The 23,073-nt window shown below is 36.1% G+C and overlaps 2 protein-coding genes across 2 annotated transcripts; one reads left to right on the top strand and one right to left on the bottom strand.

Moving 5' to 3' along the window:
* Positions 1–4,240: 4,240 nt before the first annotated feature.
* ENO1 (enolase 1) lies at positions 4,241–9,716 on the bottom strand. The gene is made up of 7 exons (XM_085744784.1): positions 9,225–9,716; positions 7,635–7,942; positions 6,890–7,044; positions 6,485–6,802; positions 5,428–5,574; positions 5,259–5,309; positions 4,241–4,646 (listed from the first exon to the last, which is right to left on the bottom strand). The coding sequence occupies exons 1-7, from the start codon at positions 9,650–9,652 to the stop codon at positions 4,581–4,583; spliced, it is 1,473 nt and encodes a 490-aa protein (XP_085600910.1). The 5' UTR covers positions 9,653–9,716; the 3' UTR covers positions 4,241–4,580.
* Positions 9,717–16,913: 7,197 nt separating this feature from the next.
* LOC146947088 (uncharacterized) lies at positions 16,914–18,473 on the top strand. The gene is made up of 2 exons (XM_085748372.1): positions 16,914–18,338; positions 18,453–18,473. Exons 1-2 carry the CDS (start codon positions 16,914–16,916, stop codon positions 18,471–18,473), a joined length of 1,446 nt encoding a protein of 481 aa, XP_085604498.1.
* The last annotated feature ends 4,600 nt before the right edge of the window (positions 18,474–23,073 follow it).

Raw genomic sequence — 23,073 nt, 5'->3', positions numbered from 1 at the left:
TTTACATCCTTATGTCCGATCCATTGAAGGTAATATTTATTAACGTGTAATAGTGTAATGTATTCGAATTTGTGTCCGTAATGTTGAATTTTAATGTATTTGTTTTATGTGTAATTTAACGACGAATTTGTGTAATTTGGATCGTTTATGTGAGATTATATGATTTTGGGAATTTAAGGACGAATTTGTGTAATTTGGATCATTTGTGTGTCATTAAGTGTGATTTAGTGATTATGCCTCATTAACAACGAATTTGTGTAATTTGGATCGTTTATGTGTGATTATGTGATTGTGTGATAAACGATAAATTTGTGTAATTTGGATCGTTTATGTGCGATTATGTCATTATGTTGTTAAACTGACATAATTCGGTTCAAATCTGAGTGTGTAAAGATTACGGGTCATTAATGACTTGGTTGCATTGAATGTTATGCATTAATTGCTGTCTACTGATATATCAGTAACAACGTGAGTTAACTCACACAAACCTGTAGCCAGCGTGAGTTAACTTACACTGGTTTAACACATGCATGTGTTAACTCACGCCAGGGGTATTTTCGGAAGTTTGGTTGGGAGTCAGCAAAACTTGTTGGGAGAAGAGCATTTTTCTATATGATGTGCTCACCTTGGCATAACAAATGACAAAGCGCGGTAATCTATCCACGACATCATCCAAGGAAGCCAATGCAAATTGTGAGCATAATAACTTCTTCTTTTTTTACCAAATTGTACGTTTTAAGTTTCCACCACAATTTAACGGTGACTTATCTTCGTTAGAGAAACAACCATTTGCTTAAGGGGTTCAATGCCCTTACTTTTTGGACCAATTCATTGTTGATTGTGAGTATTCTAACTAATATCTTTTTCTATTTCTTGAAGTTTATTTCAGCGACTCAATACTTCATGACTAAATCTTAAATATTTATTTAATTTGAAAAACATGTTTAAATTGAAATTTAATTCAAACTACAAATAGAATACATCCCCTAGAACATAGCTCAAATGGTTGGGGCATTGCGATATGCAGGGGTCAGGTTCAAACCCCAGGTTCTTCACTTATTTACTTCAAGGGTGAATTTAAAGCCACAAGACTACTTGATAAAAAAAAAATCATATGTAAATCGAAGCAGCATATATTCATAGTTCATAAAATACATTGTTAATTTTGAGAGACAAGTGATATAAATGTTGTACTATATAAAAGTTTGTTTATGTCATTGGATTAATAAGTGTGACTTTAGATCAAATGAGATATCATGAGGCTTATAGATTAAATGCTAAGGCTTATGATACAAATATGTCTTATATGTACACCATAGAATTAGCAAATATACAAATCATCACCAACTTTGTATTTAGCCAAGATGCTTCATCATCAACTTTCATGTATTTCTTGCAAACATGCCTTAATGTATTTTTTTTAGGGAGAAAATTTTCCCACCCTCCAAAATATAAAATAAAAAAAAATACTCCATTCGTTGTTTTTTAAGCATCGTTTGAATACATATTTATTGTTTCTATTTAACTGTCGTTTTAATAGTTTAAGGGTATAATTTATCAATAATACCCTTTCTCAATGACTCATATTCTTTTTCAATAAAACTAATTAATATACTTCCTTAAAAAAACAAATTAATAATATCTATTTTGAAAACATAAGTTTTTTTTTAACAAAGTTTGTTTTTTTGTTATCTATTTTAACAGTTTTTTTTTTTTTGTTATCTATAAATTTTTGAAAACGACACTTAAAGGAACGGAGGGAATACACCTTAGTATTTTCAAACAAAATACAGATTTTTTCCCATCTTAAAATGTATTTATGAAATCTTATGCTGTTTTTTCTGAGAAATGGAGTTGTCCCCGTGAGCTTAGCTCAGTTGACATGAACAATGCATAATATATGCAAGGTTCGGGGTTCGAATCCCGGCCACCAACAAAAAAAAGAGACATGGGGTTGTGAAAAGTCGTTCACTTTCTTTGATGATATAAAAATCAATTTAACAACTTTCCTACTTATTCATCTGCATCAAGAGTAGGCAAAGTATTCATTTTGGAAGAACTACTTCAGGCTGTCTGGAGAGTAATAGTAATAATTGATCATGAGCTTATAACACATGCAATGAAGATATTGTCTCATAAGTTAGTCTCAGAAGTTATTCAAAGAATCATATGCATAATTTGAGTAGAATGGAACACCCCAAATGAAATATTAATTGCACAATGAGAGTAGACAACAACCTTCAAGATTTCTAAAGCAACCTTTCATCAAGTTCACCACACTAGTCATTGTTTTTTGGAAACTTGGTCTTGATTTCCTCAACAAGCTTTCTAGCATCATAAACCTTCGAAATAGAAACATGCCCATTCACAAGATTTTTCAGTGTAGTAAGAGTAAGGACACAACCTTCACGAATCATGTCCATAGAAATATTCAACGAAGATTCAAACTCCCCAATCTGGCACAGAGAATCAACTAGAAAATAAAAAAATCACCCACAATCCCTAATTTGTTTTCATTTCATGAAACGGAAATGTAGCATATATTCAAGGTCCCATTCCTCATTCAGCGCAACAATCAAATGATAATAATCATCAGAAAACGGAATGAGCCATCGTCATACCATCATCAAAATTATATGCTTTGCCACAAGAAACATCTTCAATTTACATAAACCCATTATCATAACACTAGGTTTAATATGGTATATTTTTGTTACATCATTTTGATTCTTTGTCTTTCAGCTGAGAGAAATTCGTTCAATGATTTAAATGAGGGACTGATGTTGAGATTTTCAGACATGAAGTTGAATGGTGCATCTGTGTTTATCCAACAACGCTTGGTCTTTTGTGCAACAATTGGTATTATGTTCATTGTTCTTTATCACAAAACTAGAAGATTTGTGCAACTGTGTTTTGTTTAGCTTTATTTTCTCTGTTTTCCTTGCTGCAGTTTTTGGAATCTTGAGCTTTTATTTCATGCTCTCTTATGATCAAAGGCTTCTATTAGGATTTCTACCAAAGTCCATCTATTTAGTTGTATGAAGCCGAGACACAGGCACGCTGACACCGCTAATAATTTGAGAAAATCAGATAATGTAGTGTAATTATGTGTCAGTATCATGTTGGTGTCGGACATGACATGTGTCTAACACCGAGACACGCATAATCTGAGCAGTGTTCGTGTTTTGCAAGTGTGCGTTAGAGGAACTCGGAAGTGTGCGTTATATCATTCTTTGTTTGTAAATTTCTTTTGTTCTTTTTTCGAGTTGTTTATAGGCATGTAGACTTTTCAATGATGTTAATCTAATTTATTTCTCATTTGTTGTTTAGAATTGTTGATGCTTTGGAGCGCACCTCATTTGTGAAGCTTGTTGTTCTCTATGAGTAAAATTAAGTTGAAGGCTATGGCAAATGCGGTTGTTACAATTAGTACAATTTGTCTTGAAGGGGGAAGCTATTGGAGTTTGCAAGTAGAAAAATATTTTGAGAATGTTCTAAGTTCTAATTATTGAATTTTATCGGTTTTTTTTTTTTCTTTCTTTGCAACCTATATCAACTTTGTATAATTTGAGTCTATTCTTTGTATGTTTGGGAATTGGGACCACTACTTTTATTTTAATTCAATGATTTTTAAAACCACTACTTTTATTTTAATTCAATGATTTTTAAAAAAATAATAATAATGTTAAAGGCCAAGATCTATAAAATTTGACTTTATTTTCTTCAAAAAAATGACTTTTAAAATGTGATTTGAGCACCAGAATTGTACAAACTGAGTTGTTCGCAAACTCGAACCGAGTTCCAACGAAAGAAAAGTTCGTAACAAACTCGAACCGAGTTTTGAGCTGTGTCAAACCTTATCAAGTCAAACTCAGACAAGTTCGATTTGACTCCGCTCATTTGCAGCACTAGCTTGTATGCAACTCGAAATCAAAATAATTTAGACCGACACATCATAAGTGACAATTAAAAAAATATATTGAACTTAGATATATTTTTATGCGTGCACCTTAATCATTTATATTTGATGTTGTGACAAAGCAAATGTTGCTCGTATTTTCTTGTATTCATATGTTATTTTTGAGCTTAGTCCCCATTCTTGTGCAATAAGAATAAAAACTAAGGAAGATATCACTGCAGGGTATAATCTTGTAAACTTTTTCAATTTAAAGTACAGGATATAGGGAAACGAAATAGTGTTGTTCACTAGAAATGAAAAACTAGAGTATACCAGCAAAAATATCTAAATCTTCAAATACTTTTGTTTCTCAGAAGTGAAAATCACACCTACACAACTTTATCCCTGCATTGTTACATTCAACTACTTCGTCACATTACAACAGTGGTTTCATTCAAGCATCAAATACTTGTTCAATATCCGATTATTTCGGCTCAAAACACATTTAAAAGTCTAACTCCCCATGTAAATTTTTTGAAAACCCCGTAAGGTGGCTATCAACTATATCAAAACTCACGATTATTCTCAGTCCCGTTTGATTTCTTAAACAAACCAATGATTACAATAATTCTAATACATAACTATTTCTGGAATAATTTTCTCACATCGATCGCCATCCATTCTAAGGAGATCTGAAAGCTTCACCTGCATAACGCACACTTCCGAGTTCCTCTTCAATCCGAAGAAGCTGAAAAGAAATTGAATAAAGCCAAGGAAAGTGCGTATTAGATCACTACATTTCATGCTAACCATTCACATTCACATAATATACAGAAGCCCTCTAGAAACTTCTGTTTAAGAATAATGGTGTTTTATATATGCAAATTTTAAGTTTGAAAGTTTTACTAAATTGAAAACGTTAAGTCATTTATTCTAACTATGCATGACCATACCAAGCCCAAACAAATACACGGATACCTAAATAAAAAAGAATGAAAGTTGCGACCTCACTGTTGTCAACCAAGGTCCAAATATGGTGTTAAGTGGTGAATCATTCTTTACAGTATATCACTCAATGATCATGTACATAAATTTGTAACAAAAGTGGACTAAGAATGAAAGTTGGTTCAACGGTGTAAACATATTTAGAGACAAAAGACTAATTTGACACGAAAATGTAAAAGATCTGTTTCAAGCTTTAAATAAAGTTAAAGGACTGGTGTAGTTTTGCCTAAAAAGAAAGACACTCTAACATACTCAATTTCTTATTTGTGGGTTATTTTAAAATTAAAATATTCATGTGATAGACTGAACAAAAGCCTCAAATTTAAGAGTAAAGTTAAAACACAATTCCAGTTACCTGGTTATACTTTGCCAAACGCTCACTTCTGCAAGGAGCACCAGTCTTTATCTGGAAGACGGAACATGGATAGTTAAAATGAAAGCAATAAAATCTTGCACCAGACGATTTACAGAGATAAAAAGATTAAATTCACCAAACAAGAAGATTAAGTTTAAGGATTTAAAACCTGTCCACTGGCCAATCCGACAGAAAGATCAGCAATGAAGTTATCCTCAGTCTCGCCACTCCGATGACTAACCATCACACCCCAACCTGCAGCCTTTGAGTCAAGTGCAGCCTGAATAGATTCAGTTACTGTGCCAATCTGGTTAACCTGCAGTCAATGGATAACACTGTTGTCAATCACAGATTGTGGAAAATAGGTGTTTGGTCAAATTCTGTGGCACAACGGTGTTATAACACCACCATAACTGTTTTCAGCTTATTTCCATAAGCTCTCCAAAATAGGTTATGAAACAGCTCATAGCTTATATCAAAACAGTTCATATGATAAATGTTTATGTTATAAGTGTTTTAATTAAATTGTTTATCCAAACATGGCAAATAGAAAAGTCTTAAGCAAGCTGCAGAAAAATGTTTGGTACTGTTTGGATTAATTTATTTGAGCTTGTCTACTTGGATAAACACTTATGATACTTGTTTGAAGAGCTTATGAAAATAACTTACAACATGTCCAAGAGCTGCTTTTCAGCTTATTTTCATAAGCTCTCCAGGATAACTTATGAAAACAACCACTATTTGACAACATTTTGTACTAAATAGCATATCGTGGACCAATATCGATTTTTTAAACTTCTGCAATGCTATATCCACTATTTAACAATACCGATGGATAACAGATAAACAAATGAACCAGTGATTGGAATATCTCTGCAGCATGTTCTGCCTCATGCAGCTGAAGTTGGATTAGTTTTTATTAGATGGAAAATAGAAAAGATTTATCTTAAAACAAGTTGCACCGGAAAAGTTAGGTAAATTAAAAAAAAAAAAAAAAAATTTCAAATCAAGTAGGAGACTTTGAAAATTTTATCGATAAAACTAAAAAATAACAATTACCAAAAAAAATTATCTTTATTTCTAAATCTGTTATTTTTAGCTTTAATTTTAAAGTATGGTTTCTAATGCCAAATGGAGCCTACAACTATTAATCAAACAATGAAATAAAATTTATCTTACAACTATTAATCAAAATAAGAGACAGAAAATTGTTTAGGAGTGCTAACCTTTAGTAACAAACCATTACAAGCCTTCTTTTGTATGGCTTCAGAAATTCTCGTTGGATTTGTCACTAACAAATCATCTCCCACAATTTGAATATCAACTGACGATTGTAGTGAGGCCCATGAACTCCAATCATCTTGATCAAAAGGATCCTCAATGGACACAATGGGAAATTCTTTCACGAAGTCTTGATAAAGTTGACCAAGACTCTCAGCAGAGTGAACGTGAGTTCCATCATTTGGCTGTTTCTTGAAGTTTAAATCATACTTCCTATCCTTGGTGTAAAACTCTGAGGCTGCTACATCCATACCAATTTTAATCTGCACCGTTATTTTATTTATTTTCTGATCAGTACAAGTGGCTATTCAAATCCTGCAACGGCATATAATAATGAAAACACCTCTTACCTTTCCGGTATAACCAGCCTTCTCAATGGCATCCATGAGTAAAACTAGTCCCTCCCTGTTATCTTGGACGTTTGGAGCAAATCCTCCTTCGTCACCAACGTTACATGCATCTTGTCCATATTTTGCCTTGATTATTCCCTTTAATACATGATATACTGTTCAGCATATACAACCAAGTTAATCAAACGACTGTTACCATAATTGATCGTGCATGATGGAATTGAAAAAAACATGAAACTTAATAGCTTATGCAATGATATGCAGTCAGGAAAATTGGAGTTCAAATTAAGACATCAAATTATGTGTCATATCAAGAGGTCTAAGAAAATTGTGTTAGGAAAAAAACTTATATCACAAGTCACATAAATACAGACACCAAACAAAATGAATGACCATTGACCAATATGAAAGGTATCAAGTTGAAAACCAAAAATGAGAAAATGTACACACAAGATGCATGACTGCAGAATATGTCATCTAATCAATGTTTTAAAAACCGGACTGAACCAGCCTGTTCAACCAAGAACTGACCAGTTTGCCGATTAGTTTGACCCCAGTTACATTGCCGTCTGGTTGAATCATAATCAAACCAGGTTGAACCGATCAAACCAATTGAACAATGACCCGGAGATCTGCCGGCTTGATCTCCGGTCTGGTTTTCAAAACATTGGTATTGAATTAAATATACATTTTCAAGTACACTTTCACTGTGCACACTATAGTCATAGAGAATTAAGTTCCTAACCTTCACTGCCCATACGAAGTGCCTCAGCAAATGAAGTAGCTCCAACTGGTAGTATCATAAATTCTTGCATAGCAAGGTTATTTCCAGCATGACTGCCTCCATTGATAACATTAAAAGCTGGAACAGGCATCACAAGTTCCTTTGTTCCTGAAATCTCCTGAATATGCTTGTACAGAGGCACTCCCTTTGCTCCGGCGCCAGCTCTACACACACTAAGTGAAACTCCCAATATTGCATTAGCACCAAGTTTTGACTTGTTAGGAGTTCCATCAATATCCATCATAATAGCATCCACATCAGCTTGATTCCTTTGTCAAACAAAGACATAGATGTCAGTTTTACATCACAGAAAGAACAAGTCAAAAGTCCATATAAATTTAAATTTTGTTTATCTTTCTCTTGTTTTATGATTTCAAGAAGAACAAGTCCTTAGAGAAGTTATGGAAATATTGTTCATTTAATGCAAATGGATATCAAGAGCTAAGCATAACACTCAAAAAGTGAATTGCAACACACAATGTATAGCAGGCTACATGGACCTAGCTCAAAAAAACTATAGTTAACTCTATACACATGCCATTGCAAAAAGAAAAAACTAGTTCTATAGACGCTGCAGCCTTACCCATAGCTTTCCAAATCGTTCATTAATAATTAACATAACTTTTAAATTTGTTGCTTTTGATATTTTTTTCGCAGGGGTCCAGCGTACAACATGTGGTAGTTATTTTACAAAGACGCAGAAACTTGAATTCTTTCAATTACCAGATTAGCACCAAATGCTGGCTTAAGGCGAAATTGTAAGGCAGCTAATAAGTTTTAAATTCCCAAAACAATCAAGATAACTATGATATGATCGAAGGATTCAAACTTCACCAGTCATGTTGCGTATCTATGGTTCGTGAATTAGCCCTATGTGATTTACATTGAAAAGACATTTAGAAGATAGGGTTTTCCATATTAAGTAAATGTTCCCCTGAGTTGATAACTTTTGCAAAAACTTCTCAATTTCCTAAATAAAAATGTAAAAAATCATCCTTCTCTCATTCCAAACTACTCCATCAAAGATTCAAATCACAACTAAATTTCAATAGATGCCACCTTCACTTTTAATCCTAGAACATAAATTCAATCAGTCCAGCTAGCACACAATCAGTAATTTTCAATATTTTAGCTTATAGCCAATGTTTTAAAAACCGAACCAGACAATGAAATCAGTTGAACTGTGAACCAATACTCTCAACGGTTGGTTACTTAAGCGTTTTGATTGCGGTTTCATCCTAGTTCAAGCTGTTTAAAGCAGTTGAACAACCATGATCCAGAGGTCTCGCCGGTTCGATGTTTCAGTTCAATTTTTAAAACATTGCTTACAAGTTACAACTATGACTCCCAACAAATAAGACCAACTAAGTCAAGTCAACATCTAAATGGGACCCACAGGTGAACGGTGGGATTGGAGCCCTTGAATTAGTCAGTTCTTGGATCGGATACCGAGTTTTCAGTCAACATCATTATCAATCATAAAAAACAGTCAACATGAGCAATATTCAAAACAAAATCATAAAACAAAAACAAATAATAATAATAATTTACCTAACATCAACACCAACAAGCTTAGGAGCTAAAACCTCATTAATATTCCTAACAGCATTAAGAACACCTTTCCCACCATAAACACTCTTATCACCATCTCTAAGCTCCAAAGCTTCATAAATACCAGTTGAAGCCCCACTCGGCACACCCGATCGGTAAAGCTGATCAGTCACCAGATCAACCTCCACCGTCGGATTCCCTCTACTGTCAACGATCTGCCTCGCCTTCACTGACTTCACAGTACATTCCCTCGACACAGAAACCTCGGCCGGAGCAGCCGCCGTAGCTGAGGCGCGGACGACTAATGACTGCCGAGGTTTCTGGGTCGAATGGAAGGGTAAGGATTGGAGGGACGGTAGAATGCGAGTGGGGGTGAAGGAAGAAGAAGAGGGGGTGTGGAAAATGGTTTTTGTTGAACAGAAGGCCATTGTTTTGATTGATCGAGGTTTTTATTTTTTTGGTTTGAGTCTTTGAGAGTTATGGGGTTTTTGTGAAGTGAATGTGTTTGTTAAATATTTATATTGAAAGTTGTATTGTGTTGTTGTTGGTGGGAAACTCCGTCAAAGGGGCGATGAAACATAAAATCAAAGGTTGATTGTCTTTTGGAGGTTGGTCTGTTGGGGACACTCTATATGACTAAACAATTTGGAGTGTGTCATTGTCAAATGTGGTAGGTAGTTGGTACTCTATCCGGTCCGGTCATTTAAATTAGTAGAGTACATCAAACTCAAATATAAGTTGAATTTTAGATCAAACTCACAGTGTCTATCTTAGCTAATACTTCATCCGTTTCAAAATACATGTCACATTTATGTGATGTGCGCTATTTACATGACTTATTTTGACCATACTTTTTAACTAACATATAAATACAAAAGTTTTTTTAAGGATATAAATACAAATGTTAACATGTAAGATATTGTTCGATTTGTTTCGATAAATATTTACAAAATATTAAATTTTTATAATTTTGTACTTTAGATAATTAAAGATATTAACGGACAAAGTTGTGCATTGGCATGTGTGAAGTGGTTGACTACGACATGTATTTTGAAACGGATGGAGTATTATGAAACGCTGCAAATAATATGAAGTGATAAACACTAAAGTGATTAAAATACTCATGTTTCCATAAATGTAACATTGATGACATAATCATTGGTTGAATTGATAATCGATCAAAGTTGCAATGTCAATTTCAATCAAGAAAACATTGTACCATTACCAAGATATGAAATCAAACAATGTCAACGTACTTTTGTGGAAGTTCACTTTAAGACCAGATGTCGCCTCACAGAGAATGAGCAAAGTTTTCAGAGCTCTAATATTAGCCCAGCTATGATCCCCAATTAAGAAAGTGTCATCAGGAAATTGTAAATGAGTGATTGAAATATGGTTATTAGCGCCCACCTTGTAACCAGAGAAAAGGTCAGCCTTTACTAAAGCATTCATCATGACATTCAATCCTTCACCTTGCCTCAACCCTCGTTCAAATTTGAATTCATCGGTTGGGTAGCCATTAACAAGAACTGATGTTGAGGCCGTACTGACGCATTCCACAATCTTCTTATGCCATAAGGTAGGAAAATTCATTTTTTTCATGACTGCTTCAAGGTAGGACCAATCAATGGAATCAAAAACCTTCTCAAAATCCACCTTGAATAGGAGCAAATCCTTTTTCAGGCGCTTAGCTTCTTCCACAATCTCATTAGCGATCAGAATTCCATCAAGAATTTGTCTACCATGGATAAAAGCTGATTGTGTTTTATAAAATAACACTAGACATAACCCTTCGCAATCTATTGGTGAGGACCTTGATAGAACTTTGTATAAGCTTCCAACCATATAGATTGGTCTGAAATCATTCATGCACTGCGGGCACTCAATTTTTGAAATTAAAGTAATAAAAGTAATGTTGATACCTTTTGACAACTTCCCATTCCTGTGAAAATCAGATATAAAGCGCATAAAATCATCACGGAGTTCCGCCCAGAAATCCTTAATAAATCCCATATTAACACCATCTGGTCCAGGGCTTTTAAAACTGTCACAATCCCATACAACTTGCTTTACTTCCTCAACTGAGAAAGGTTTGGTTAACTCTCCACACTGACCTAAATTAAGCATATTAAAATTGAGATTCTCAATGCTAGGTCTTTCAGCAGCCACGAATCGAAAATGAGATGAGAAGTGATTGAAAACCAACCCCCGGATTCCTTCCACGCCCTCAACAGTAGCGCCATCAATAGTTAAAGAAAATATGGAGTTTGCTCGCCGACTAGAGGACATAATGCAATGAAAGAACTTAGTGTAAGCATCTCTCTCTTTCAACGAAAGTAATCTAGATTTCTGCCATTGCATGCTGGTGTTGATGCGAGGTAAGGAACGAAAGTTTGCTGATAGAGAATGAAGCTCTTTAATTTCCTCCAGTAAAATATCATCGTCTTCCCCTTTAGCATCTAGAAAAGAAATACGCTCTTGAACATTGCTTAAACGACCTTCAAGGTTTTGAATGTGATTCTGATGCCAAGTGTTCAGGCTCCCCTCAATCAGCTTCAATTTTTCCTTAAGAACATAGCCACCCCATCCATCAATATGATATGACTGAAAAATGTATCTAACAAACTGTTTGTAACCTGGTAAATCCCCCCAACACTTCAACATGCGCCTAGGGTGAGGGCCTCAATTTTCTTCATCCATAGATAGCAAAATGGGACAATGATAAAAAAGACCACGATTTAAAGCACGTTGAATCATATTAGGCCAACGAGCGCACCAATCCTCTGAGAGAAGAAAGCGATCAAGACAACTCATAGAGACATTATCCCCTCTAAACCAAGTATAATTTCTACCACAAAGAAGAAGATCAAAAAGGATGTTACTATCAATGAACTGATTGAAATGAGAATAATCTTCAACAATAGTGCCAACCACTCTGCTCTTGCGTTCAGCTTGAGACCGAATGGCGTTAAAATCACCACAAACACACCAACTTGTCTCTCTAAAATTGCTAATAATCGTACTAAGGTGAGTTTGATGTAAAACTTTTAGATGTGTTTGCTAATGCAAGTGTGCCGGTCATTTTCATCACGTAATAAAGTGTTAAGTAGAGTATCGTATCCACAGGGATTGTCCTTTCATCCGAACAATTCTTGTTACTTATTTTTGTAAGTTTGACGGTATAAAAGTAAGTTGCAATTTGATGAGTCATAGATAGTCATATTTATTGCCTTATTTAGTTTAGTTTTATTTTGGATTTGATTTAGTTTTATTGCATTTTATTTTATATTAGAATATTTTACTTCAAATTGTCTTTTGTTTTATTTTAGGAATAAATATATGGTGGAAGGTGCCTTGGAGTGAAAGAAAGAGGACTGGAGCAAATACAGCACAAGAATACGAAGATACGGGGCAAAAATATATTTCCCCAAACTCAGAAGCTTGGCACGGCCCGTGCCAACATGTGGCACGGCCGTGCGGGATCCCATGATGCTCTTTTGCTGCTTTTCTTCAAGCCCAAGTTACCCTGTTGTAGCTTTACCGTTTTATCCTTCTAGTTGCTTAGTTTCTAAGTCAGATCTAAAGCTATAAATAGAGTAGCTCTCCACCATAAACAATTCACCCTTTACTTTGTTTATTTCAATTGCTATTTTAATAAAAGTCTTGTCATACCCCAAATTTTGACCACTTTTTCTTTGTTTTTAAAGTTTTATTCGTATTTCAAACGTCGAGTAATTTCTTCGTCTCGGACGAAATTTCAGCAGAGAAGTGTTTTAAAATACCTCATTTTTTTTTTTTGGTTCCGAAAGGGACAGCTTTAAGTGTTTATTATTTTATTCCATATCTTTATTATCTATTAACTTCCCAGTCATGTTTATTTTATTGTGTTATGTTATTTTAGTTGACTTCTTATCTTTTACTATTATTGTATTTTCGCTTCTCTTAATTCTCTTTTTTTAGGTGTCTAATTTTTTAGTCCAGTCTTGTTGTCTTTTTATTCTATTGGGCCAAAGTTGGTATCCAATGCTGCAGGATTTCAGTCCAGTCACAAGAGTACACCTCATCAGAAATTCATACAAGGGAACCCTAATTCAGCACTATAAGTAGCAAGCATTTATTGCTCACTGTTCACGGACTGACACTACCCCAATCATTGGCTCAGCCGCAGCCCTCATTCGAAAACCCTAATTTCTCTTCTCTTTCACCCAAATTCAAAATCAAATACACAAAATTAACAAAAAAATAGATGAACATATTAAGAACACAATGAATATGAATATCACTTTCCAGTAACTCATCCCTTCTCAAATCTTCATTGCGAATCCATTAAAATAACCCCATCACCATTCTAAATCGAGTTAAACTTGGTTCGTAGCTGCACCTTTTCATTCATTTTCGAATCCAAACCAGTTCAAACATTCCGATCTGAAGCTTATCTCGTCATAGGGATTGATTGTGATCCGGGTTCGCGAAGAATAACAGCGTGAAACGTTGAAAACAAACCAGATCGATTCGCCCAGCAAGGAATAACAACTGCAGATTTAGTCCTCAACACAAATCGGACCAGAAGCCGAAGCTGAGAACAAAGAAGGAGTTCAAATCAAAGTCAGATCGAGCCTTGCAGGAAGTGTTCAGCTCGAATCCATCGTTCTTTCCATTTGTCTAATTCAGGTATCCGTCCTCTTCAACTCTTTGTGCGTGTGTGCTCTGTTTGATGTTTGTTGCTTTATGTTTCTTTTTATGCGGTGAATCTGTTCTGTTTAGAGAGATGAAGAAGTGTATGAAAAAGAATAGGGTCGATTTGAAGTGGGGTTTGCATCTTTGATTTAATTGTTTGTTGTGTTTGTGCGGTTGAACATTTGAAAGAAGGAGAAAAGTGAAGAGGAACGTTTAAGAGAAGGAAAGAATTGAGCGGCTGATGTTTAGATTAGGTTTATGTGAGTCTAAGTTGTGTTTTAAGCTTATATACCTCTGTTCAATCCAGTGTGTGCGCGTCTAGCAAGCTTATCATGCGCCCTCCCTGTGAATCGTTAGATCTTCGATCTAACGGCTACTGTTAACCCTCACTTTAGTTGGTGTGTGTTTGTCCTTGTTAGTTTTGGTGCGCCTTGTTTCTTAACCGTCAGATCTATGATCTGACGGTCCCTGAATAATCTGCTTTAATGTGTAGTGTTTCCTTATTTTTATACACTCTTTGATTCATCTAGGGGCTATGATGAATTTTCTGTTGTTTAATTTTGGACCCTCTGATCCATCAGACGGTCTAAATTAACTCAGGCTGAGCCAATTTGCTTTGTTTGCATTTTAATCCTTTCTTTATGCCTTATTTGCATTCTAGTCCTTCTTTTAAAATTTAAACCTATTTCTTTTAAACTCATAAATTGTTTTTTTTCACTACGTGTCATGCATTTTTTTTATATACTTTAATCCTTATAACATGCATCTTGTAGTTAATTTTGCTTTAATGTTTGTTCTCAAAATTCGCATTTCATGCATTATTTTTATACCTAATCTCATGCATTTCTTTCTAACCCTCTTTCAAATAATTATTTCATGCATCTTAAGGGTTTTAATCTACATGACCTACTTTTTTTTTTTTTTTCTAATTTTGTGTTTTAGTACTTTAAAACTCTATCTCATGCATTTTTTTACTCTATAATGTCTTTTGTAAATTTTGCTTTAGTGTTTCAATTTCCACTTTGTGCTCTATTTCGATTTTAAGCTTTTTTATTATCTCGTTTGCTTTAATTCGTTTTTTATCATCTTGATTGCTTTAATTTGCTTTTTTTTTTTATTATCTTGTTTGCTTTAATTCTAGTATCATCTCATGCATTTTTATTATTGCAATTCCATGATGATTAGCGTGTATAACTAGGAAATGGATGTATATTCTTACCATTGGTTTGTAGCTTGGCAAAGAGGCCATAGAATGTATCTAGGAATTTTTTGTAATAATGTAGGTAACACAAGCACCGACACTTTATTTCCCGCTTTATCTCGCTTTATTTTTCCGTTACTACGTTAGCTTTCCGTTAGTTAGAAAAATCTTTTATCTCAAAAATCAAATAAGCAAAAGTCAAATTAGTTTTCCTAATAAACCTTGGACCCCAGTCCAAGTTGTTTTTTTTCCTTTTTATTTTCTTAATCAAATTCCTAAATAAACTTTAATTAAACTTAGACTAAATTTCTCAAATAAAAGGAAACAACCTCACTCCAATTTTATTCTTCTATACCTTGAGGTCTCGCAATCCTTCTCAAAATCATTTTCAAAATCAAATTAAAATCAACCTAACCCACAAAAACATTTTTGAGAACGAACTACGGCGGTTTTGATCCCTTTTAAGGGTACGTAGGCAGAGGCTTTATTCCTTTCAAATCGATCAAATAAAAATAACCAAAAACTCCAACTTCTTCTCCCTCCATTCTTTCACTTATACTTTAAGCAATAATTTTCCAAATAAAAATAAAGTTAGAAAGAGGTTCTCACGGAGTACCGTGAACGACGCGGGTGCCTAACACCTTCCCGAATCGTAACCAACCCCCGGATCCAAAAAGGGTTTTTCAATCTCTTTTTCCCTTCCCAAGAATAAAATCGAGCAAGTCCGGTAGATTGAAGGTTCAAGTCCAATTAATGGCTTGACACCCGAAAATCTTGGTCTACAAAAATGGCGACTTCACTGGGGATCCTATGCGGGTTAAACCCACCTTTCTTCTTTTATCTTTATGCTTTACTATTTTGTATATATATATTTTACCTTGTTACGTGAGGGGTGAGAAAAATAAAAGTCCTACTCCCGGACTTGAGTGAAACATAAGATAGGACGGAGTACGATCATAGTGCCATACCAGGAGTAGTCCTGCCTATGTGTGCATGTGATATAACTCCACTCAACGTGGGTTCAAGAGTACATATACGTCACCATGAGTAGTCGTGATTGGCGTTATTATTTTTGAAACCCATCAAGCGTTGAGGACCTTTAGATCACCCTTAACCCATCTTGGCCATTTATTAGGACGTAGTGCGGAGACTAAACCAGGAGTAGTCCTGACTTTGGTCGTCACGCGATACTACACTCAAACTAGACTTCCTTACGAATTATTGGTCTAGGAGTTAATCCTACGCACCGAGATATTCATAAGGGTAGTTGTAAGTTGGGAACTTGGTAGAACCCTTGTTACAAGTCCAATTTGAAACCATAGTCCTTACCAAATGGCGTTACCTTCAACTCCAACATTGTGAATCTAGTCCCCCATGTATTTCATGTATTCTATCATAATCATGCATGCATATGCATTCATCCATAAACCTTTTTTCATCCATAAAAATATCGAAAGACTTAGATAAGTCGTCTTGTAAACATCAAAGGTATGAATCTTGTAAGAATGAACACCAAAAGAAATACAAACTTCAAAAAAATCTCAACTAAGCTTTTGCTTTTGTTTTGGGTTCGTTCTTACCTTTTGAAAAGGAAACCTATTGCAATATCAGATGAAACCATGTTCCTTTGCAATGTTTACAATTCGCCTTGGCAAATCCTTCGATAACAAAAAAAATTGTACATTTTTGCATAAGCATATCATGCATCATTTTGCATTCATAGTTTCTAGTCTGTGTCTCATACCTTGTTTCTGTCTACAAAAGGTCAATCCATCAGTCAACTCGCATCTACAACACTCGAGCAAATCAGAATGGATCATCTTGGACAAGAGAACCACAAGCTTCGTGAAGAGGTGACAACCCTCCGGGCCGAAAATGAGATTTTGAGGAACTTGGTATCTGTGATGACGGTTGCACAGAGTCAGCCATTATCTCCTCCAGTTGGCAGCACTCAAGCTCAGACGGTTGCTTCCACTACTCCGATTTCAACAGTGTTTGCTAGTACTCCTCAACATGCTATGCTGGAAGGTTATCTCTGGAGTACACCTTTAAGTTCTGCTGAAGTATTCCGTCCTGGTGTCTCTAAGGTTCAGGCTCCTTTTGTGCAACAAACAACGCCTATCCCTCAATCGGGCCCTTTGATCCCTCAAGCTGCTATGATTCATACTACTCATCAGGGCCATGGGCCAATCTATCACTCTGAAAATGTGGTTGCATACGACCGGATAGCTGAACTGGAAGAAAAGTTTGACAGAATACAGTTGGAATTGAAAGCTCTTCGTGGGAAAGAACTGTTTGGGAAAAATGCTTATGATCTTTGCTTGGTTCCCAATGTCGTGATACCACCCAAATTTAAGGTCCCCGATTTTAATAAGTACAAAGGGAACACTTGCCCTGAGCTTCATTTGATAATGTACGTGAGAAAGATGTCTGCTCAAGTAGGCAATGATGAGCTCCTTATCCACTGTTTCCAAGATAGTTTGACTGGTGCCGCACTGATATGGTATATGAGTATGAGCAAGGATGATATCAAAATTTTCAGTGATTTGTGTGAGGTTTTCGTTCAGCGGTATAACTACAACTTGCACTTGGCCCCAAACAGAAAGGAACTACAGGCCATGACTCAGAATGATAATGAATCCTTCAAAGCTTATGCCCAACGATGGAGAGATGTCGCCGAACAAGTCCGTCCACGTCTAGAAGAGAAAGAGTTGACCGAGATTTTCCTGGAAACTCTGGATCCGTTCTATTTTGAGCATATGCTTGCAAGTGCATCTGGCGATTTCGCGGATATGATGACCGCGGGCATGCGTATTGAAGATTGGGTTCGAAAAGGACATTTGATCAAAGAAGTTGTTCCCACTAATGGTTCAGAGGAGGAATACCAGGAAATGAGTGTGGAGGAGAGTCAGCCTCAACAACTGTATCCGGCTTATTACCCTGTTGCCGCTGTTATGCCTGTCACAAATGCTCTGCAAAGTGTGGGTTATCAACCCCAGTTTCAGCAATATCAACAACAGCCTCGACAACGGACTTCAAGGAAACAAATTGATCCTATTCCCATGACGTATGCAGAGTTGCTTCCAAAGTTGCTTGAAAGGAATTTGGTCTATACCAAGGCACCTCTGCCAGTGCCAACAAAATTGTCAGCCCGGAACAGGCCCGACCTCTTTTGTGCTTTCCATCAAGGGGCACCAGGTCATGATATTGAGCACTGTTGTGCATTGGAGAAGATAGTTCAGAAGTTGATCCAGAAAAATCTCATACCATTTGAAGAGTTTTGAATTTGAAGGTGCAAGCTAATCCGTTATCGGATCTTGACGTCTAATGTTGTTACATGGAATGTTTAGCTGCAACTGGGTCTTCATTGATGTTTATTTCTACTACTCATCTGTTTAATTAATATGTTTGTTTGTTGCTTTATGTTTTTCAAAAAAAAAAAATCCTTTCGTCCCCCCCGAGACGGAAGTGAACTTGTTTAGGGCTTTTTGCTTTATGTATTTTCATCATTAATTAAAAGGTCGTCTCGATCTCGACTTTGTTTTATTTTGTGCTTTTTCTGGAAAAATGGTAATACAAAAAACCAAAAAAAATTCTCTTCCTTTAAATCATTTTCACATACCTGCATAATCATAATGTTTATATCAATAATCAAATCATGCATTAATAAACCCGTTGAACACTTTAACCCTATGCTCTCTCTCGACTTTGAGTTCTCTGTGTTCGAAACAGAAGAAAAGGAGGATGAAAGTTTCCTAAATGTGATATATTGCCTACTAGGGCATTTTGGCCGTCGAAGCTGCAAGTATCAAGAAAGATTGTCCAGAAGAGGACTTTCATGTACAAAGACTGGCACGAGATGCTTCCATCTGCCTGCAGGGATATTGTACTTCAAGTGCACACTTTAACAGGGGCAACCCCCCCACCATCCCTCAATATACAATATAAAAGCAGTGCCCCACATGGAGGTCAAAGTTCTGTCAACGGGAATTCCAATGAAAGCTAAGCTGGATTGAATTTAAAAGTGTTATTGCAATGTGCCCTGTACAGTTATGTCAAAAGGATAAAGCAAGTATTTGACAAAGAAGGCTCGTCCCCGTGAAAGTCAAGAAAGTGGCTTTGTGCTAAAAATGTGTTACCTGATTCCAGGGGCAATGTATGCCTAATTACCAAGGATAGTGATGAACTTGTGTGTCCTATGAATGCCAGTGCAGTCAAGAAATACTTTGTTAAAATGAAAAGCTCGATAAGTCGCAAACTGGAAAAAGCGGCTTAGGCAAAAAAGAGCGTCTCGATGGATTGAAAACCTGAAAGGGCGGTCCATGCAAAAATTAGAGACATGGAAAAAGAAATCAAAAATCAGCTCGATAAGTCGCAAACATTAAAAAAGCGGCTTAGGCAAAAAAAAACGTCTCGATAGACTGAAAACCCGAAAGGGCGGTCCATGCAAAAGTTAGAGACATACAAAAAAAAAAGAATGTTTATCCTGATAGATTGAAACCCGCAAGGGCGATCTATGCAAAAGTTAAGGATCATGACAAAGTAACTGCATCTGGTCGGGCATAACTCACTTGGGGCACTTCAGCCAACAAAAGATTTCTGACTTATAGCAAAGTAACTGCATCAAATCAGATATGGTTCATCTGGGGCATTTTCAATTGTCAAAGGATCTCCGATATGAAGCATCTACAAATCAAAGACTCGGAACAGTGGAATTCAAAGTTGTTAGAGAGTATAACAGTTAATGTGTTCAATGTACCTTTCCCATATGATTACCATTTTCCAAACTTTTTTGAATCCGTGGAACCATGCCTTTAGCAGGTCACCACTCCTCTACATCTAATTTGAGCCTGTGCCCATTTATTCGAAATTCTCATTTATTCTGTTTGCATAATTTCCTTCTATTTCTGATGTGAATACTTAAAGCAAAAAAAAAATTTAAAACTTTTTTTAAATGTCTTTTGAAAAGCATAAACAACAGGTACATCTTCTTTGAACTTATGGTTAGTAGAAACATACATCAACATTCGTCTCAAGGACAGTTAAACTCTGCAGGGTAAGCATGACCAAAAGCTGTGAGATGACCTCTGTCAAAAAAAAATATACAAAAAAAAAGCTCGCTAAGTCGAAAACCCGAAAGGGCGGCTTAAGCCAAGAATGAGCGTCCCGGTGGATTGAAAACCCGAAAGGGCGATCCAGGCAAAAATTAGGGGCATACAAAAAATATATTCCCGGTGGATTGAAAACCCGAAAGGGCGGTCCAGGCAAAAGTTAGGGATTTTTCAAAAAAAAAAGGGAGAGAGAAAAAACAATACAAAAAAAATGATGAAAATAAAGACAGAGGCATCACAGTTCAAGTGGGCCAAATGGAAAGAATGCACTTTGTGCTCGCTTACAAGTGGCGACTTCTGCCATACTTTGATTGATGGGTTGTATCCCCAAGAAATGGCGACTTCTGTCAGTGGTTTGATTAAATGGCGACTTCTGCCAAAATGATTGATTGATGGGTTTTATCCCTTAGAGATGGCGACTTCTGCCAAATTGTTGACTGATGAGCTGTTTCCCCAAGTGGTTTGATTATGGGGCATTCTCCCTTCAAGTGATTTGATTATTGGGCTCTTTACCCCCACCAGCTGGTTTGAATGTGGGCTTTATCCCCATTAGTGGTTTGTTTGAAGGACTTTACCCCGACAATGTCTTGATTCATCTCCAGTAATGTTATCCCCAATGAAGATTGTCGAGTGTTTGTACTGTAATGTCCTTCCATCTCCCATCTCACATGTCTTGTTTTGTTTCATCGAGTTCACCTGTTATATATAGTCATACAAGTCACACAAGTTTCACTCGTACATTCATTCATGCATATAATCATGCATATAAACATTCATGCACATATTGCTTGCATACAAATATCATTTATACATGATTGCATTTACCACCTCGTGTCTTATTTCAACTGTATCTCATAAAAGCGTCTACCCCAGTGTGTCTGGTCCAGAGATGTCATTCACTATAAGCCCGGTGAATTCCGGCAAACTTATCAAAAGCCGAGTATATTCTCGCAACCCTTTTTCTCAAAAGCCCGGTGAATTCCGGCAAACTTATCAAAAGCCGAGTGGATTCTCGCAACCTCTTATCAAAAGCCGAGTGGATTCTCGCAAAACTCTTGTGAAGCCCAGGGGATTCTGGCCAACGTTTATCAAAAGCCGAGTAGATTCTCGCAAATGTTTAGCAAGCCGAGTGGATTCTCGCAAACCTCTTATCAAAAGCCGAGTGGATTCTCGCAAACCGTTTATCAAAAGCCGAGTAGATTCTCGCAAACCTCTTATCAAAAGCCGAGTGTATTCTCGCAAACCTTTCATCAAAAGCCGAGTGTATGCTCGCAAACCTTTCATCAAAAGCCGAGTGGATTTCTCTCAAACATTTCATCAAAAGTCGAGTGGATTCTCGCAAACTTTTATTTTGCTTCAAATGGTCAGTCCCAAACCACGGACAGCTTGTGTTTACCTGTCATTCCCTTAATATGTCATCCCCAGCTTGTGTTCAAGAGGCGTCACTAATCCAATACATAAAAAGGTCATCCTCAAGGTGTTTAATTCATAAATGTCACCAATCAATTTGTGTTCAAGTGGTAGATCCCATCCAATAATCACTTTATCAATACTAATCAATATAGACAAGCTTTATCTTCTGTACTTTCGTCCTTACCACCGGGCTGTTGGTAATGGACAAGCTTTACTTTCCGTCTTAAGCTTTATTTTCCGTCTCAAGCTTTATTTGCCGGCTCAAGCTTTATTTTCCTTCTCAAGCTTTATCTTCCGTCTGAGCTTTATCTTCAGTCCAAGCTTTATATCCCGTCTGAGCTTTATGTTCCGTCTGAGCTTTATGTTCCGTTCAAGCTTTATCTCCTGTGGTAATTGGTAATAGGCAGGCTTTATCTCCCCAGTGATACCTATCAGTTTGTTCCCCAGTCAGTTTATTTTTGTCGTCTTTGTATTCATGCTTGCATCGTTTGCATTCATATCATTATATTCATTGCATTCTCAGCTTTTCAACTGGTCAAAATTCGGTGTACTTAGTATTTAAGTCTCTTCGACCCATCGATTTAAAAGTCTTCTTTCAAATCTTCGTGACGAAGAAACTTAAATAGGGGCATCTGTCATACCCCAAATTTTGACCACTTTTTCTTTGTTTTTAAAGTTTTATTCGTATTTCAAACGTCGAGTAATTTCTTCGTCTCGGACGAAATTTCAGCAGAGAAGTGTTTTAAAATACCTCATTTTTTTTTTTTTTTGGTTCCGAAAGGGACAGCTTTAAGTGTTTATTATTTTATTCCATATCTTTATTATCTATTAACTTCCCAGTCATGTTTATTTTATTGTGTTATGTTATTTTAGTTGACTTCTTATCTTTTACTATTATTGTATTTTCGCTTCTCTTAATTCTCTTTTTTTAGGTGTCTAATTTTTTAGTCCAGTCTTGTTGTCTTTTTATTCTATTGGGCCAAAGTTGGTATCCAATGCTGCAGGATTTCAGTCCAGTCACAAGAGTACACCTCATCAGAAATTCATACAAGGGAACCCTAATTCAGCACTATAAGTAGCAAGCATTTATTGCTCACTGTTCACGGACTGACACTACCCCAATCATTGGCTCAGCCGCAGCCCTCATTCGAAAACCCTAATTTCTCTTCTCTTTCACCCAAATTCAAAATCAAATACACAAAATTAACAAAAAAATAGATGAACATATTAAGAACACAATGAATATGAATATCACTTTCCAGTAACTCATCCCTTCTCAAATCTTCATTGCGAATCCATTAAAATAACCCCATCACCATTCTAAATCGAGTTAAACTTGGTTCGTAGCTGCACCTTTTCATTCATTTTCGAATCCAAACCAGTTCAAACATTCCGATCTGAAGCTTATCTCGTCATAGGGATTGATTGTGATCCGGGTTCGCGAAGA

Source organism: Medicago sativa, chromosome 2 (genome assembly GCF_051527215.1).
Source record: "Medicago sativa cultivar Bolivia chromosome 2, Bolivia_mono, whole genome shotgun sequence".
Lineage (NCBI taxonomy): Eukaryota > Viridiplantae > Streptophyta > Magnoliopsida > Fabales > Fabaceae > Medicago > Medicago sativa.
This window is presented reverse-complemented; position numbering and strand designations above follow the sequence as displayed.

What these genes read in the sequence shown, in the direction of transcription:
- ENO1 (XM_085744784.1), bottom strand. Translation starts at nt 9,652, where the DNA reads ATGGCCTTCTGTTCAACAAAAACCATTTTCCACACCCCCTCTTCTTCT. An exon ending in ACTTCGTATGGGCAGTGAAG is followed by an intron (nt 7,045 to 7,634) that starts GTTAGGAACTTA and finishes TATGCTGAACAG; the next exon opens with TATATCATGTATTAAAGGGA. An exon ending in GTAATGGTTTGTTACTAAAG is followed by an intron (nt 5,575 to 6,484) that starts GTTAGCACTCCT and finishes CATTGACTGCAG; the next exon opens with GTTAACCAGATTGGCACAGT.
- LOC146947088 (XM_085748372.1), top strand. Translation starts at nt 16,914, where the DNA reads ATGGATCATCTTGGACAAGAGAACCACAAGCTTCGTGAAGAGGTGACA. An exon ending in GTTGTGCATTGGAGAAGATA is followed by an intron (nt 18,339 to 18,452) that starts GTTCAGAAGTTG and finishes TGGAATGTTTAG; the next exon opens with CTGCAACTGGGTCTTCATTG.